This window comes from Crotalus tigris, unplaced genomic scaffold (genome assembly GCF_016545835.1).
Source record: "Crotalus tigris isolate CLP2741 ecotype Arizona unplaced genomic scaffold, ASM1654583v1 scf7180000018585.330925593:3314079, whole genome shotgun sequence".
In the NCBI taxonomy this organism is placed as follows: domain Eukaryota; kingdom Metazoa; phylum Chordata; class Lepidosauria; order Squamata; family Viperidae; genus Crotalus; species Crotalus tigris.
In genome coordinates, this window is record NW_024097088.1 from 2,010,706 (window position 1) to 2,029,331 (window position 18,626).

The following is an 18,626-nucleotide window of genomic DNA, read 5'->3' on the forward strand; positions in this document are numbered from 1 at the left end:
GTCCCTTTGGGTCATGGCCACAGAATTCTGGGAACTGTAGTCCAAATACATGGTACCAGGTTGGAGATGATCAATTTTACACCATCAGCCCTAATCAACAGTTCTGTTTTGAGGCACCAAATTCTGCAGAGGACAATGAAATCCTCCTCCAATTTGGACACTGCCTCGTCCTTCCCAAATTCTCTGTTTATCACAGTATATAAAACAGTCAAATATCTACACTACGATTAATTGAGCCCACCGAACAATGCAGCACCAAATTCCATGACAAAAATAATTAACAGAAAAATCACCAGTGGCAAAGAGTTAGTTCTCTCCATACATTGTGTATAGCTATAATTGGTTTGGCCCTGGCTTAATGAATAAACTTCAGATTGGTGAATAGCGTCAGAATTCATAATTTTGTAAGCCATTTCACTCTGGCCAAATAACAAGCGCCCCAGACACCTAGAATTATGGTTTGTAAGGCTGAATAAAACCAACCATGACGTATTTAAAAAAAAAAATAACAAGATGTGTCTCAACACAAGACATAAATCTAGTTTTTCATCCATTTCTGTGGTTACGTTTTACACATGGGCGAAACAGAAAACGCCAGCCTGCTGGAATTGGGTTGTTTTATTTAAAACAGAGGAACTCTCGGTTTTTCCTCCCACCTCTCAGAAAACTGCACTAGACATTTAACAGTACTGTATTCTTGAATCAGGTGACAACCAACTGTGAAAGAGATCCAGAATTGATTTTAAAAGTCACTTGTTTTACCGGACAGCCCTCTTCTGTGACAGAATAATCAGTTAACCATGTAGAAATCAAAGATTTAGAGAATTCTCCACCGGGGGAGCCGAGCGTCGAAACATAATGCATTTGGGTTTTGCTATTAAATCAGTGTTGCTCTTTTTCAAGTAAACCAACAACCACCACCACCAAATTTCTCTGGATGAAGTGTTTGGAAAAAAATGTCAGTTTTTCAGAAGGGTCCACACTTACGTCCGTTCCATTTAAAACCTGCCTTTTGGGGCCAAGATAGAAGCTCTGGGGACCTTAACTATTTTAAGATGAAATGCTTTTGTTCTTTTGTACATGGTTAATGTGTGAGTCTCCGGCAACTCAAGAAGTGTTTTCAAAAGCCAGACTGGGATTCTTCAGTCTACTTTCACGACACTGTAAATCTTACTAACAAACCAGAAGCAAGCAAAGAAACCAATTGTTCCTGCAAAACAAGAATAAAATCCTTTTAGAAAGAAAGACATGAGGAGGGTTAAATCTTCAACTGTTCTCCGCCAACACGGACAACAGAGATACGTCATTTGACTCTGGATTCCCCCCCCCCCCCGAAGTGAACACTTGACTAAGAGAAAGCTTCGTTCTTAGCCCAAATGCACAAGGTTATGTAAATACAGACAGCCCTCCACTTACAACAATTCACTTAGTGACCATTCAAAGTTGCAACGGCGCTGAAAAAATGACTTAGGACCATTTTTCACACTTTATGACCATTGCAGCATTCCGATGGTTGCGGGATCAAAATTCAAATGTTGCAAAACGGGGCAAAACTCACTTAACAAATGTCTCGTTCAGCAACATACATTTTGGGGCTCAAGTGTGGTCCTAAGCGAGGACTGCCTGTAGGAGGTACAGTTGGATCAAACTTGGTCACTTTGAGAGGTGTGGACTTCAACTGTGGTCATAAACTGAGGACTACCTGTAGAAGGGATGAATTAACCAGCTTCTCCAGATGTTAGCTATTTAAGGAAGAGAAGAAAACTGCAGCTCGGTTAAGCACCTAATTTTTCCTCTGCAGTCTGGGAAAAGTGATTATTATATAGAACATTAATCAGAGGAAGATGTGCCCCAAGGCATTGCACAATCATCTCAGAAGTTATCCTGGAGATGCAAATAGCAGAGCCCTCCAGGGACTGGTCTCAACAAAGAGAAATCCTCATTTCTAAGGAACATATTTACTAGAAGCTGCCTCTCTAATTGCAGCCAATCTGGAAAGACATCAGTGCGTCTGATCCCGGATTTTTAAGCAATTTACACACTGGATTCCAAGTGGGTTTTGTTTCTTTGAGTGCAAAAACCAAAGAAAGCAATACACAAATCTTGCTTAAATATGGGAGGAACCAGACGGAGCAAACTCCTCTTGCTATATTGTTAGGTTTTGCCAACAGGAGTGGCTTCAGTGTGTCAGGATGGACTCACCTGTGAACAGGAAGAAAATCAAGACCATGATCATAGTGTACCCAAAGTAGAGGATGGTGCTAGCAATGCCAGTAATCTGGAGTTTTGAGAAGAAATAATGAATGGCGTAGATGAAGAGGTAAACGGCGGTGAAGCTGCTGGTTAGGAATGATCGCCACCACCAGTGATAATCCTAGGAATACAACGAGAGAAGCTGAAGAACGAACAGCAAATACGTACGAGGCAGGAAAAAACACCCCTGATGTTAATTAGAATGCAAAAAGTGCACCAACTGTGGCCTGACGCAAAACGAGGGCTCAGAAAAGGAAGCTAATTATTTGTAGACTTTCTTGCACCACCTCAGATACATTGGGAGAATGTCTGCAAAATTTGTCCCCAAAAAACCTAACTCTCTTTTGCTGCCTCTCTTACAGATCTCTGCATATCAGTGGAATTTTGCATCTATTGGTCACGGTGGATATAAGTCACCCAACCTCTGATCAATCGATCCTTCTGATTTCCAAGTTGATCCTTGCACCCCTCCCTAAATCTTTGAATTCTTTTTTTTTTTCCCCTTCTGCAAAAACGGACAGGGAGAGAAGCAATTGTGCTCCACGCTTTTTAATTCCTGCTCTACGCAGTTAGGACTGGTATGTTGGCTCCACACTTTAATAGGGTTGTTTAGCTGGGCATAAAAACCTCAAAAAACATCCTCAGAAAAGCAAGTTTGGGGGGGAGGAGTCCTGCTTTTTATGCTCCATCTGGCTGGCAGATGCATTTTTTTAATGACGGGATGCTGAGAAGGCCAATTGGGCACCAGGACCGGTCACAGGGTCTTGGACTGGCAACAACAAATAGAAAAACATTTTGGTTTTCCTTCCCTTGGCCTTTTACCACCATGTGAAAGTATTTTCCTTTATTGCCACTCTTAAACAGTTGCAGATCCCCAGATGCTTATTATGGGGAAGGGACTCCTGGCGTTGCAGACAATGTGTCACCAGCTTCTCATTCCAGCGAAGGAGCCTCACCCGTGGGCAGCCCAGACCCCCATGAATCTGTCTTATGCAGCTTCATGCAGAAGAAGCAGAAGCCAGCGGAATTGCCAGCCACCGCTGGCCTGCTCTAACCATGCAGAGAGCCACTTTGGTCTGGTGGTTAAGGCACTGGGCTAGAAAGTGGGAGACCACAAGTTCCAGTCCTGCCTCAGCCATGAAAACTGGCTGGGTGACTTTGAGCCAATGACCAGGAGATGGTGAGTTCTAATCCAGCCTTAGGTACAAAAGCCAATTGGGTGACTATGGACCAGTCTTTCTCTCTCTCTTTCTCTCTCTCAGCCCAACCCACTTCAGAGGGTTGTTGTTCTGGGGAAAATAGGAGGAAGGTGTGTGTTGGATAGGTTTGCCACCTTGAGATATTTTCAAAATAACAAAAGGAGGATACCAATTAAGTAAACAAACAGTACACTCATCTGGGTCTCAAACCAATTTCTCTGCTCACCTCAGCACACAGGTGAAAGTAACACAGCAGGACGGTGGCCTCCGAACAGGTAATCAGGAGAATGATGAAGACTAAGAACAAGAAGCCAAACATGTAGTACATCTGGTGAGACCTGAGATGAAAAAGAAAAAGGCACCTGGGTCAGCTGATAACCACATCGATTCTGTTTCTAAGGGGGGGGGGGTGATAGATTTGGAGCACGGAAAAGGGGGAGAAAAAATTCTCACCAAATGCTGTTCAGGATGAAAAAGAGCTGGATGAAGATGCACCCGAAGGGCAGGATGCCGCCCATGACGATGCCCGGCAGAGGCTTGGTGAAAAAGGATTGTTCGGGGATCTGGCGAGGAATCTGGTTCGTTCGCACGGGGTGCTCAATGGGCTAAGGAAAGTAATTCATGCGGTTAATTAGAGCAGGCTTTCCCTCTGCTCTAATGAATTGTCGTGTCTGGCAATGATAATATTCTTAGTGTATGTGCATGTGTGTGTACACGCATGTGTGTGTGGGGGGGTGCAAATGGATGTCTGAGCCATCTAAACGGTGCCACATTAGAAACCCTCAAGGAGGGATGGGCAACTAGGACAACTTTACAACCTGTGGACTTCAACTTCCAGAATTGAGCCAGCGTGGAATTCTGGGAGTTGAAGTCCACAGATTGTACACTCTACAGTTGCCCGCCCCGCCCTAGACAACTTTAACTAAGAAAAAACGAAAAGCAACTCACAGGGAAAATGGGGGGGGGGGAGGAAAAAAAAATACTGATCTGTTCTTAAGAAGTGCAAATAAAACTATTCCAGCCTAGCACAGAAAGAAACTATTCCTAGCAGGGAAGAAAAATATGCCTTGCTTAAAATCCTCCACCCCAGACGTAATCCAAGTCCCTAGTTTTGAAGAGCCATTTGCAAAATCCCTGAATAACCGGCTGGAATTCAAGATCTGATTTCATTGGTACATTTCTCTTCTGCTTTTCCCAGCTGGGGCAGGATGGAGATGGATGCTGCGGCAATACTTCCTCGCCCCAACGTAGGGCTGTATTTTGTAGCCCATGACTATGCAGAAAAACATCCCTCCCCGATTCTCTGGACTCGGATCAGTGGCTGAATTCAGGAAAATAGACGAGAGACTCTCGCAGAATTCAGTGAGAGTTCTCAAAAGACTAAAACTGCATGCTTTATTCCTCACTTACCTTCTCTTTGAACCCAAAATAGGCACCAATGAAGGTCAGTGGGACAGATATTCCAAACCACATGGCCAAAATCGCCACCAGGGTCCCAAATGGAATTGCTGCTGAGGATCCCTTCACCCAGAGGATGAGGTTCATAATGAAGAAGTCGGCAAAGACAATCCTGGAGGAGCAGAAGAAGACACCCCAAAGAAGACCAGGGTTAACCCAACGTGTTGAGGTTTCAGCTCAGGGGCATCTTGGGAGAATCCGGAGAATTCTCAGACACAGAAAAAACAGTCCAGGTACCCACCATGGTGAACACCACAAACCCTACTCCAGCTGCATGTCTATGGAGAGTCTCCGTCATCCAGGTCACGTTGTCCCAACGGTGCTTTTTCCAAAAGGCAACTGGACTTTCTTGGGGGGGGGGTGTTCCTTGAAAACCTTCCGCTTCTCATCCAAGAAGCTTCTTTAGTTCAGTTCTTCAGAAGAACTGAAGAAGCTTTTTGGATGAGAAGTGAAACGTTTTCAAGAAAAAATAAAACGAAGAAAGTCCAGTTGCCTTTTGAAAAAAAAAAAAAGCCCCTTTGGGACTCCTCCAGCTACATACATCCGCTCCACATACAGGCTATAAAGGATGGTTTATGCTATCCAAAAATAATGTTTTAAATAGCCAACCGTTGAATTATCTCCCACCTTTCTGCTTTGGTGACCCATCATTTTAGATATTATGACATTGCCTGGGACTCATTCCACAACTATTTTTATAGCCAAATTGATGGCCTGATGGGCTTCTTCCCCAGCAAAAACTGAGCTGGAGAGGCAGCCAATTCAATTAAGTTACTACTAGTGAGCCAGGTACCACCTATACTGTACCTGTGCATTTGGTTTCTCTTGCCTAAATGGAGAACCTTGCTTTTTTCACCACTAAATTTCATTTTGTTAGATAGCGCCCAGTGTTCAAGTCTGTCAAGATCCTCCTGTATCTTAAGCCTGTCTTCTGGAGGGTTGGCTATTCTTGCCAGCTTGGTGTCGTCTGCAAATCTGATGAGTTTCCCGTCTATCCCTTATTTTAAAAGTACAACTTTCCTACTGAGCAAACTAGCAGGGCAACCGGCTAGGTTTCTACAAAGTTAAACATACTTTTAAAAGAACGAGAACAAATATATAGATGCACAGACAGTAATTCACCCTGCAGTCACTGCAATGGCCACATGCAATCAGCTGAATTTGATAACCATCAATCAACCCCGTTCATAAGCCTTTATGCTTGCTAACTCATGTTCAAGGACAAATTATTTATCAAAAAGGGGTGAGGTTACTAACCCGGGACAGAGAAGAGCCGTCAGCAACACATTGGTCTTCCATTTTTCTCCTCTAAACGCTAAGAAAGAAGAGAAACAGCACCACTTATCATTTCTATATTACTCATCCTTTATAATCTCTGGAAAATTAAAACCAGATTTGATTAGCTTAATGCCAGCCAGGTTTTTAAACCTTGCTGCCACTTATCTCTCTCTGCCATCTCACTGGCAGCTTTTTAAGCCTCTCTGATTTGTAAAGCAAGCTGAAAAGGGAGAACACAACTATTGCAAAGAGGACTAATTTTTTATTTATTTATTTATTGGATCTTCATGGAGTGATTGCAGCCTCTGTCCTCATTAGACCTGAGATGATCACTAGCAGAGACACAAACTGCAGAGCAGGGCTGTCCGACTTTGGCGACTTTAAAACTTGTGGATTTCAACTCCCAGAATTCCCCAGCCAGAAGTCCGTAAGTCTTAAAGTTGCCAAGGTCGGACACCCTGTAGAGGTTTCGCCAAGGAAGTCCAAAGAAGGAAGAATGTGAAATGAATCCATCCCTCACAATTTTCTGCCTCTTCTGCAGCTGTTGCCAAAACACACACACACCATACTTACTTTTATACATACGAGCAGACACGTAGCCGGCTGGGGTCCCCAGCAAAACCCAGAGCACCACCGCGCAGGTCATCAAAGCCCCTCGGTTGGCTGGCGAAAGGAAACCAAGGCAGGCCAGGACTGGAAGGAAGACAAACAAGGAAGTATTGGGAGCAATGAGTTTCCACGGGGTTCAGAAGGAAGAAAGTGTCTGGGATGCTGGGGCTCTTTCCTGCTTCAAGTCAGCCGCACTGATTGGAAAACATTCTTCAGGGTTTCAAGAAGGGCTCTCCTAGCCTGGCTGGGGAATTCTGGGAGTTGAAGTCACAAGCCTTTAAAGTTGCCAAGGTTGGACACCCCTGTCTTAAGAGTCTGCCTTTCCTAAAACTGACTCCAAACAATCTTACCCCCCAAAAGGAGTTTCATTCCAAGCTTTGGAGTAAGGTTGTCCAAACTCTCTCAAGATTCAGCAACCAACTTTGCAGTTTTTTTCTGATTATTATTTATTGGATATTGTCTGATTCTACTATTTGGTTTAATCCTCACAGAGCGGCAGGATGGGCTGGAGGTGGAGTGCTTGCCTCACAATCAGGAGGGCTGAGAGTTCTGATATTAGTGGCAGATATCTCTCTCTCTGGGTGCAAAGAGAAAACGGCTGCTGCGAGCTTCCATGTAGGCATCAGGAAGGGTGTCTGGCTAGTAAACGTTCAGCTCCATTCAGTCGCCCCGACTCCATGCAGATGCAAGGAATTACAGGGTCATTAAAAGGAGAGAAAAAATTGGTTTACTCTAACTGGGCTGGCACACACAGATGGCACCCTCTACTAATCCTTGTCCAACATTTTGCTAGCATTGCAAAAAAAAAACCCCACACCCCTTGTTTTAACCCATCAAGTGACACTTACACAAAGTAATGAACGTCATGATAAAAATCTGAGTCCCTTGGCCTAAGAAGACGGAGAGTAGCATGCCTTTCCGGGGCGGCCTGAACACGTCTCCGTGGACCAGCTTCCACCCAAACTCCTCCTGGGCGTCTTCCTGTAATAACATCTTGATTAGACGAGCCCCACGCAACAGGGAATTAGCACACGCCAGACGTGAAAGTCGCTTTTCCTGCCTGATTATCTTGGGGGGGGGGAGAGGGGTTGCTACTAAAAGGGCCTAATTTCATCAGCATCGTTAATGTGCCGATTTTACAACTCCCAAATGGCAAGCCGAGAAGGGAGGGGGGGATGACAGAAAGTGCAGATTTATTAAAACTCACTTATGTTCGGAACGAGAACCAAGCGTTTAACAGACTTAGTTCAAATGCCGCGCTGTTTGTGGATATTATGCAAACGATTGTGGTAAAAGGTAAGCTATGTAAAACACCAGCATGTAACCTATTTATTTCTGTCTTTTATTATCCAAATCATTTCAAATCTGAAGATGCGCCTGTGTCATATTTTCCTGCTTTCTCCCCACGTTAAAAGCAACAGAATTCTATTCATAGATGGAAAACACCATTTCAAGCCAAAATGCTAAATGCCACCTAGCCCATACAGCTATCTGCGAAGTGACCCTACCTCTACGAGAGGTATAATAGTTTTCTCCCAGCAATGCATCTTGATCCTGATCCAGTTCGATTCTTCCAAATTATTTTTCCTCTCTTCCTACCCTATTCCCCCCAAAATAAGACCTTAACTGGAAAATAAGCCCTAGCATGACTTTTCAGGATGCTTGTAATATAAGCCCTAGCCCAAAAATAAGCCCTAGTTAAGATCATCAGCCAGACGGATGCAGTTAGTACCGTATTTCCCCCAAAATAAGACCTAACCAGAAAATAAGAGCTATTTTGCTCTTTTGGAGCAAAAATTAATAGAAGACCCAATCTTATTTTCGGGGAAATACGGTAGCAGAAATAGGATGGTTCACCAGAGTGTTTTCATAGCAAGTACGTAGTGCTGACATGGACATACATGACACAAGAGAAAGAGGTAACTTCGGAACCTACGTTTTCAAAGTGTCCTACCTGCTTGATCTGCAGATAACAGAATAACAGAATTGGAAGGGACCTTGAAGGTCTTCTAGTCCAACCCCCTGCTCAAGCAGGAGACCCTGTACCATTATAGGCAAATGGCTATCCAATCTCTTCTTTAAAATCTCCCAGTGACACATTCAGATCTTCTTTTATGAGCTGAAGAGAGTACTGGTTATCAAATTCAATCTTCTGTTCAGGGATGAAATCTAAACCTGCTCTTTTGGTAGGATAATGATAACCTCAGAACTAAATTTGAAGAATTTTTTTTTTTTGCCTTGTAGCAATGGTAAGGAATCACGACGGATGTTCCCCAATGTAGGAAATTCAGGAAGTTTCTGACACCGAGGAGGATACAAGGATAGTTAGAGAAATTAAAGTCCTCATACAGTAAGAAAGAAGAGCAAAGAGAAATTTATTCTGTTTTTCCTAGAAATTTGAAGCTAGGCTCCAGTCTAACACTGGAAACGTGGCTGTACTAGGGAGGGAGGAAAGAAATCAAATTGTTAACTACAGCTGAGCTTTTGATTTCTTTCATGTGAAGCCAGGCACTCTTCAATTTAGGGAAGCAGGGTTTCTACAAGCCTACTCATTACCTCCAAATGACAATTGATGGAAAAGGCGACTTTTTTTTTTTTTGCAGACTTTCATTTTAATTAGTTAAGTAAATATGGACTATTGGGTTTCAGTTTTAACAGTTCTTCACTAAATCAGCCGCAGGAACTGTTTTCGCAAGCAGACCACCTGGGGCTTCCTAGCAAATAGTTGAGCAAATGAGAAAGAAAGAAAAGATTAAAAAAAAAAAAAAGAAGGAAGAGATTCACCAAGCAGAATGTCAGCTCTAGAAATACTGTACACATTTTACATCGGGTATGCAGCGGGCTGGTTTGAGTTTAGCAGGCTGTGTGAACCCAACCAGCTGGCTTTAATCATGGTTTAGGGTCAGAGCACAAGCCAGATAGCTGAAAGAGCATGCAAACAACAGTTGTAGCCAGGTCAGATATTCTGTCTTCTCTCAGCTCATTACAAGAAGCCAACCTTTTGATTACTGGAGGTTGCGGTGCCCCCTTCCAATATCCATCGAGGTTCTCAAGCTTCTAATTTCACCCATGTATTTTTGCAAAATTAAAGGTCAATTCTCTTTCATTCTGAGTTACTCACTGAAGAGTCGATCTTGTTGTATCTTGCGATGTCTTTATGAAGCGTCCTTAGGAGAATCATGGCGACCATCCCCGATAAGAAAAGGACGATCACGAGAGAATTCATGATGCTGCGAATTAAAAGGGGAAGAGAGACTTCAAGCCAGGTCCAGGCACTGCGCAGCGTTTAAAGACAGCAAGGAGAACCTCAATGCTCACGATGGACGGGTCATAAAAATATCGGAGCGATTATACAGAGGGTCCCCGACTTACGACAATTGTTCGAAGTTACAACAGCACTGGAAAAAGTTGACTCCAGATGATTCTTGCACAGCATCCCCACCTAGTCATGGGATCAAAATTGGGGTGCTTGGCAACTGGCTTGTATTTAGGACAGTTGCAGCATCCCTGGGTCATGTGATCACAGCTGCAATCTTCCCGGCTGCTTTCTAACGAGCCAAGTCAATGGGGGGGAAGTGGGATTTGCTTAACGACTGCGAGATTCACTTAAGAACGGCAGCGATTCACTTCACCATCGTAGCAGAAAAGGTCTATAAAATTGGCTGCGGCTCACCCAACAACCACCGCCTAGCTTAGCGACGGAAATTCCAATCCCAACCGTGGTCCTAACTAGAAGACTACCTGCAAAACCAAGAGGACAACCACATGATGAAAAAAAACCCAAACCAGGACCACGATATTCAGGGCGACTGAAATTCTTTGGGGAGTCTGATAAACTTGAGATGCCGGGTTTTTGTTTTTGTTTTTTTTGGAGGAATCCGTCGTTTCAAATCCATCAATAGCATTTTTAAGGTTTTTAAGGAATTGGTAGCCCACCTGAGTGAGTTTGTACGTATTTACCTTCAAAGCAGAGTCAAAGCAGGTAAGAAGATTCTATTTCCACCCCCCCCCCCAATTAGCTCTATTTCATCTTCAATAGCGAGAGGACATTCCTAAGCAAGTCACGTGGCAGCATGGATTTTTGTGTGTGTTTGTGTGTGTGTGTGTGTGTGTGTGTGTGTGTTTTTAAAGAATGCCAGTCAACTGTCACATCTCAGAACATCTCGTAAAGAAAGAACAATAAAGGCAAGTATATTTCTTCAAAAGGCGCATTCTTGAGTGAAACTGAACACTCAAGAGCTGTTCCCAAGAGGAACAACTGGGCTGAGGCTCCACAAAAGAAAAACAGGAAAAGTTCCCTGCCTTAAAGAGATATTTTTCATTAGAATTCCTCAAATAAATACAGGCAGCCCTCGGCTTATGGCCCCAATTCAGCCCAACATTTCTGTTGTTAAGTGAGACCTTGGGGGGGTGTTGCCTCATTTTATGACCTTTCTTGCCACAGTTGCTAAGTGAATCGCTGCAGCTGACTTTGCTTGTCAGAAGGTTGCAAAAGGGGACGCTGCAACCATCGTAAGTACAAACCAGTTGCCAAGCGTCTGTATTTTGATCATGTGACCATGGTGATGCTGCAATGGTCGTACGTGTGGAAAACGGCCACTTTTTTCAGGGCTGTTGTAACTTTGAATGGTCGAGGTTGTAAACTGAGGACTGCCTGTATAAAAAACAGGGTGAGCTCCTCCTCATTCCAGTAATAATAATAATAATAATAATAAAGTTGGAAGAGACCTTGGAGGTCATCTAGTCCAACCCCCTGCTCAGGCAGGAAACCCTATACCATTTCAGACAAATGGCTGTCCAGTCTCTTCTTAAAGACTTTCAGTGTTGGAGCATTCACCGTAGGCAGGCATTCATTTCAGAAGTCCACGTACCCTTACCTGAACCACTGGATGTTGGTGTGAGGCATGGATTTCAAGATATAGTCCCACCGGGAAGCCCATTTTATATTGTTGTTCTCCTGCACGGGGGGGGGAGGGGGAGGAAAGAAAAATGGGAGCTGAATCACAGATGTCACTTCCCGAAGGACAAACTTTACAACAACCTTCGTTCTTGCAACTGCAAGGCTTCAAATGTCAGGTCGTCCCTGCTGCGGTAACCCCCGTGGAACAGGGTGCCATTTTTCCACAGCAGGTCAGGACAAACAGGATCTGTGCGCAGATGGTAACAAACCACTTCCCTGACCTCTTAAAATAAACCGTCAACCTTGGCTTGGTGTTGACATACGATGGGCAGTTGAGGGGAGGGGGGAAGCGGTTTAAAGTTTTCGAGAAGTGTTATAATGGCATTTGAGAAGAATTGTCAAAAATAATGGAGGAGAAATGCTCAATTCTTATGCGTGAGGTCACTGGAAGGATTGTGCAATACATAATGCATAATTCAATTATGGGAAGTATATTTAAGAAAATATGAACAATCTTTGTAGAGTATGCCTTTTGGCAATACTGTTTACATTTAGCACAATATTTTAAATACACACACACCAACACATATAATATAATATATAAAAAAAAACTTATTGTGATGTCCAGTGTATGTTATTGGTCCATTAACCATCGAGGAATGAAAATCTGAATCATTAAAATAGATGTGGTTGTACATAGAGAAGTTATACTTACTTCAAATTTCACAGAGTATGTATAGATCACGTCCAGTTTGCTATTAAATTCTGCAGGGATTTCCATAGGGGGACCCTTACAGGATAAATTGTTTATATCTGTATGCTTGTAACTGCAAAGATAAATATATACATATTTCTAGAATGATCTAGAGACACTTCCTTCAAATGTGTTCCAATTTTTAAAAATCAAAAGCTCTACTTAAGATCTAGGACTATTTTGTATAATATATGTATAACATACAGAGGTTTTTAGTAGCTGGGCAGCTTATAATAATCATAAACAGACTGTTAAGCCAAACCACACACTGGGTGCTGAGTTTCAGGATAATGGAAAAATCATAGACTTGCATTTTACACATTATATTCTATTCTAAGTGACCAGTACATTGATCAGCCTTGAGAATCTAATTCTAGGATTTAAAGGAGGAAAATATAGTTCACACAGGCAAGAAACAGATGATTATTTTGCAATATATTCATAAAGAATAATGGTAGTGCAGGAAATGTTGGAAAATACTCAAATAGTCTTATGCCTAAGGGTAGTTAACCATGTAGTAGGACTGTATTACTATTATCCTTCTCATCTTTCCTATCACCTACTCCTATTGGTATCTAATAGGTATCAATTGGTATCTTTGGTTGTATCTTATGATTTGTCACTTTGTTGTTTGCATGCACAGTGAGAGCTTATACACTGGAGACAAATTCCTTGTGTGTCAAATCACACTTGGCCAATAAAGAATATTCTATTTTATATTCTACTTTTGATGAGCTCAGACACCTAGCCATCAAGAGCGCAAGGGTACGCCTTTATAACAGAGTTGGAAGGGACCCTGGAGGTCTTCTAGTCCAATCCCCTTTTCAAGGAAGAGACCCTATACCATTTCTGACAAGCAGCTGTCCAGTCTATTCTTGAAGGCTTCCGGTGATGAAAAAACCACAAATTCTGAAGGCAAATTTCTTTAGGAAACTTTTGGGGTGGAAGTCAAACTTGACAACCAGCTGTATTAAAAACCACAACAACACTCCATCTCCTCTTTCCATCATCAAACATGATTCTACTCAAGCATTTCTGCCCCCCCCCCCAGAAAAGACTGAAGCAATCACAACAGTGAGCATGCCCCCCCTCCCAATTTTCAATCATCTCAGATTAGTCTCTTGCAGTACCTTCAGACTCTGGAGCATTTGGGGGGGGGGTTGGGGGGAAAGTAGTTGATAAAAATGTGAGAACAAAAGCGTCAATGAGACGCTCTCCTCCTCTTCCTCCAGGAAAGGAAGGACAGACGGACAGATCTGCCACCAGGAAAGCCATTCAAAGGACTTGACTGTGCCTACTCCGCCCTCTTGTGGAGCACGCAGTCACACACACAAAGAGTAATTGTGCACTGCCTGACTTTGTTCCTGCAAGGATGGCTCGATAAATTGACTACATAAATAAATCAAGCAACCCACGATCTCTGTATTACCCAAACTTCAAGGGTCACTGGTTAAGGTCAGGAACGCTGATCGGTTTCACTTGCCACCACCCTTAGAGACTTTCAATCAATCAATCAATCAGAAGTGACGCCTGGCCTGCAAAACACACACTCTGGAGGGTTTCCGGTTGGAAGAAAATGGGTCACTGCCAGATTTTTTAAGAAAGTGCCCTTTCTGACGTTTCTTTGCCCCAATACGGAACGATTGATACTATTGTCATTTTAGAAAGTTGAGTGGTTGGCATGCTCTAAACACCCAGCCACTAAGACTTAATTAATCAATCAATCAACCGAGCATAGCCTGGGAGGAAAAAACCAGCCAATGTAAGTCAGTTTCTCATATAACCTCTTCTCTATTTATTACAAGAGAGCCTTCTTGGCTCCTCAGCGCCAGGGATAAAAGACAGGGCAGCCTTTGGACCACACACTAAATAAATAAAAACAATTTCTGCCCACTGCACTCTACCAGATGTGTGGCAGTTCACAACAGAGATGATGATATACAAAATTACTATCTGTTGTTTCTCTTCCCCTTTTTTTGCTTTGCATTTATATTGCCCCTGTGAAATCATTTTCCTTTTCGCTGTCACGTAAGCCGTCAAGATATTCTGGATGCCATCCCATCAAATAAATAATGTAATCAGAACACAAAAAAGTCATAAAATCAAATGCCAATGTAGAACAGAAAGAACCGTCCATCGTTAACCAGTATCATCTTAGTCACCATCAACCTTGTCAAGAATTTTATTTTCCCACAAAACTGACAAAGTTTGCTACTCCTATTCCTTAACAGAGCATTTTGGAGTTTCAGCTTTCCCTGCTTGGAAACAGCTGAGGAACACTGGTAGTTTCTCCCAGGTCTGGTAAATGTTAAACCACTGGAAACTTCTGTGTGGTATTCTAAGGGGTTGGTAGCACTCCTATTAATTATGCCAGAGAACCAAACAGAGTTACCACCACTATTTAGTGCTTCCAAAGTGATAGCTACTACGATTAGCAAGTGAGCAGTTTACCTTTTGGGTTCCAGCTGAGCTGCAACTAGCCTTGCTCCGGGCCAGTTCTCATCTTTTCCACTATGGTAGGTGATTGTAATGTCTACGTGATTGAAGAGATAGAAAGTGTTCTTCTTGTTGAACTGAGCCTGAAAGATATTAAGATGCCATTGTTGTTAGTTGTGAAGTCGTGTCCGACCCAGTGCGACTCCATTAAGATGCCATTAAATACTCCTAAAACTACAGGGGAAGATAGCAACAGGCACAGCCAATGCTGTTGGCCATATCAGATTTATGTTATAAACAAAGGAACTGATCCAGATACACAAAAAAAATTAGCTGATTTACAAACACTAAGGATTACAGAAATTTCCAACCATTTTTCCAGATGGAGCCCATCTAAGGAACAAAGAATTGGATCAACGAAAGATGGACCGAACAGACTGTTTGGGCCTCATATGAGCTTTCAATAGCTCATTTATCCATGTATCTGTATGAATTTACTGTGAAAAAAACTGAATAAAAATCCATGCTCCAATCCACTTTTGAATATTGTATGCCTTCCTTCCCCATGCAATTTGTAAATATGCTTTAAAAGCTGCATTTCAGCATGCACATTTGTTAGGTAAAGAACTGCATCACAATATTGCCAAAATGCCCAGCACTGAATGATTGTTTTCTGAAATGAATTCAACCTAGGACAACCTTTTTCAACTTTGACCTTTTTAAGATGTGAAAACTTCAACTCCCAGATGGGATCTTGGTAAACATCTGGCTAACATACTATACCTCATTGTGGCATCAGCAACAGCATCTTGAAAATCTGCTAGGAGGAATTGCGAACCACGTAAGTTGTCAGTTCAATCACACGATTGGCTGGGGAATTCTGGGAGTTGAAGTCCACAGGCCTTAAAGTTGCCGAGTTTGCAGTCCTGATATAGACTTTCATTGCAATTACTGAATAAATTAGAATTTGCTAGGATTCTAAGCCCAAACCATGCACGAGCCCACTGCACCATTTTTTATTGTTCTTCAAATCAATTTAGGAGAAATATATCCTTGATCACTTACACTCATTATGCAGAAATCTTTTATCCGGCCATCTGATGCAATATAACACCCAATTGGAAATCCAGGATTACAGTATTTAAGACTATCTTCTACATCGTAGCACCAAGTCACAGGCATGTTATCTATAATCCTGAATAAAAAAAATATTCAGATCATTCTATATTTATAATTAGAATGGAGTTTATAAGCTTTTAACATATTCTGCAGAAATTTGTACTTATTTACACTCTGGTGAGAAGATTAAGAGTACTTCTTCCATTATTTTTTCCTTTCTTATCTTTAGAACATGGCTGGACAACACTTAATTCTTCCCTACACAGATCAGTGATTTTTAGGGAACATGTTCTCCTCACCAATGATGCTGATAATTCAACTGCATTCCCTTCTTCAAAAAATCCAGATTATTTTTGTCTTCTGGCTTCTGTGGGTCGTAAGATTTTACGCACGCTTTCTTGCACTCTTCATCTTTTTTAAATGTAAACTGGCATAAAGACAAAAGAGATCTAAATGTTTTGATCCATACCATTAAAATGATTCAGCTGGCACTCATTCAGGATTTTGTTTTTGCAATAACCATTTTGTCCAGCCAGAGGTTAAAAGGGGTCATTTAATATTTCCTTATCTAAAAAATTTCCCAGGATTTTATTTTCTGCTCAGTGCTTCCTTTCTTCCTTTCTCTTCCTCCCCCCCCCCACGCACACACACACACACACACAAATATATATTGCTTAGAAGAGTTAGCAGGCAAGCTTCTTGTCCTCATAAAATCAATGACAAATGAACTAAAAGCTGGAAATCAGAAAGCTGGGAAACTCAAGACCCTATCATTTCCCCTCTGCCACACAAATTTATCAATGAGTTTTTTATTTCCAGCAATAGCAGCCGCTGCCAGCAATATGCCCTTGGGAAACTCACATAGGAGCAATAGTGATTCTGCAATAATTATATCTTCTTTCTAGCCTGCCACTGGAAATCCTTTTCAGCTGACCAATAGTCAGCTCTATTCAGAAAGAAACTGGGCTGCCTACAATTTCTAAATAGTCCTTTATGTTCTCCACAAACACATCCCTTTAACAGCAATTCTGCATCTGTGTCCCCAAATGATTTCCGTGAACTTTTGTCAAGTAGGGACAAGCAGGCAACAGAAGAACCTCACACCCCAAAACAAGCTTCTCCCGAGCATTTGGAAGTCTGTGATCACCTCGTAGGGGGAGGAGGCTATTCTCTCGCCAAACAGAACTTGTCCGAGATTTTCTGAAGGTCTCTCTTCCGTCTGGTCTTTGCAAAAATCAAAACTGTGCAAGGAGAAAGAGAGGTTTTATTCTTAACATGATAATAGCTAGGAACGTGACCCTTTTCTCGCAGTAAAGCATACACTAGAAAAGATGTACTTACGCATCATATTCATATGGTAAAACAGATTCAACTGAGTCCAGCCTGTTTACAAACAACTCAATTTTGGGCTACGATAAAAAGAAACATGGTTTAAATAGTTGGAACACACTAATGCAACACCCTAAATTTTCTTGAATACAAAGATGAACACCGAAGAATTCTAATACTTTTGCTCACCAGTAATTGGGGGGTGGGGTTTGTTGCATTTTGCACAAAATCCAGGTTTCAAAAAAGACTGACATTTTGCAGGTATGTCCCTCTGATTTCTCACGTGCCAACTAATGGGAGGGGGGTGGAAAGCCTTCATGGGGACAACGACCACCCCTCCAAAGACATCAGCCTAATTAAATTAGACTAATTAGACCTAGAATTTCGCCACCCCCACCCGCGCTTCAAGGCTTCCCTGGATGGCCGGGAGAGGCTCGTGTGAACTCAAAAAGACACGTGTTCTGCCTGGAGGAAGCGTGTCCAGTACCCACACAGACCCTTCCTCTGCCTCCCCCTTCTTCCCCACCCAGGCGCCCCTTCTCATGGGACTACAACTCCCAGGGCCCCGGGGTCCGCGCGGAGGGTGCTGGGAGGTGTAGTCCCGGCCCCTCAGGAGAGCGCTCGCGTCCCCCCCCATCCCGCCCGGCGACCCACCAAGCATCCGGCGGGACCTTCCTGCTTGGCGTCCGAGGGCTCGCAGAAACTGACGGGCGCCAAGCCGGGCAGGTAGAAGGCGGTGCCGAGGCCTGCGCGGCCTCCCAGCACCAGCAGCAGCGCCAGAAGAACGGACGGGCGGCTAGGCCGCGGCCTCCCCATCGTGACACTTCCTGGCTCGCGGCAGCGGGGGGCTCTGCGGGTCGGACGGAGGGGCTCCAAGCGCGGCGGCGACGTCACAATCGCCCGGCAGGAGCGGCGGCGGCGGCCTCGCACTGAGGAAACGCGGCCAGGCCTGGGTGGGGCGCTCGCCACAACCTCCCACGTGACCCGGATGCGGCGCCGCCATCTTCGGTCAGGGCAGCTTCAAGGGGCCGTTTAGGCTCGGCGGGTCGGCGCTCGATCTAGAGCGGCGGCGCTGGCGGCGCCATGTTGGCTAAGGGCAGCGTTCTCTGCTTGGTTCTCTGCATCCCACAAACAAAGTCAATGGGAAGCTGGCACGGAAGGACACAAACCATGGTCACATAAAGTCTCATTTAGCAACTGCAGCAAAAAGTTCATAAAATTGCCATCACGTGACGTCTCAGTGGCTGCACAACTAATTTTCTGATCGCAGTTGTTTTAAGTCGAGGATTCC

The 18,626-nt window shown here is 43.4% G+C and overlaps 1 protein-coding gene across 1 annotated transcript; it reads right to left on the reverse strand.

The window, feature by feature from the left end:
• Positions 1–600: 600 nt before the first annotated feature.
• On the reverse strand, positions 601–18,310 carry LOC120313162 (transmembrane 9 superfamily member 2-like). Its single transcript, XM_039354739.1, has 17 exons — positions 17,990–18,310; positions 17,348–17,415; positions 17,154–17,247; positions 16,306–16,433; positions 15,953–16,082; positions 14,903–15,030; positions 12,413–12,524; positions 11,675–11,754; positions 9,919–10,027; positions 7,646–7,778; positions 6,762–6,881; positions 6,168–6,225; positions 4,863–5,022; positions 3,906–4,057; positions 3,679–3,790; positions 2,203–2,374; positions 601–1,210 (listed from the first exon to the last, which is right to left on the reverse strand). The coding sequence occupies exons 1-17, from the start codon at positions 18,149–18,151 to the stop codon at positions 1,143–1,145; spliced, it is 1,986 nt and encodes a 661-aa protein (XP_039210673.1). The 5' UTR covers positions 18,152–18,310; the 3' UTR covers positions 601–1,142.
• Between the last annotated feature and the right edge of the window lie 316 nt (positions 18,311–18,626).

Excerpts from the sequence above, each read along its gene's own strand:
- LOC120313162 (XM_039354739.1), bottom strand. The coding sequence starts at position 18,151 with ATGGGGAGGCCGCGGCCTAGCCGCCCGTCCGTTCTTCTGGCGCTGCTG. Across the intron at positions 16,434-17,153 it reads TAGCCTCCTCCCCCTACGAG|TTTACATTTAAAAAAGATGA; the intron begins GTGATCACAGAC and ends TCTTTATGCCAG. Across the intron at positions 15,031-15,952 it reads AAGATTTCTGCATAATGAGT|GCTCAGTTCAACAAGAAGAA; the intron begins GTAAGTGATCAA and ends AATATCTTTCAG.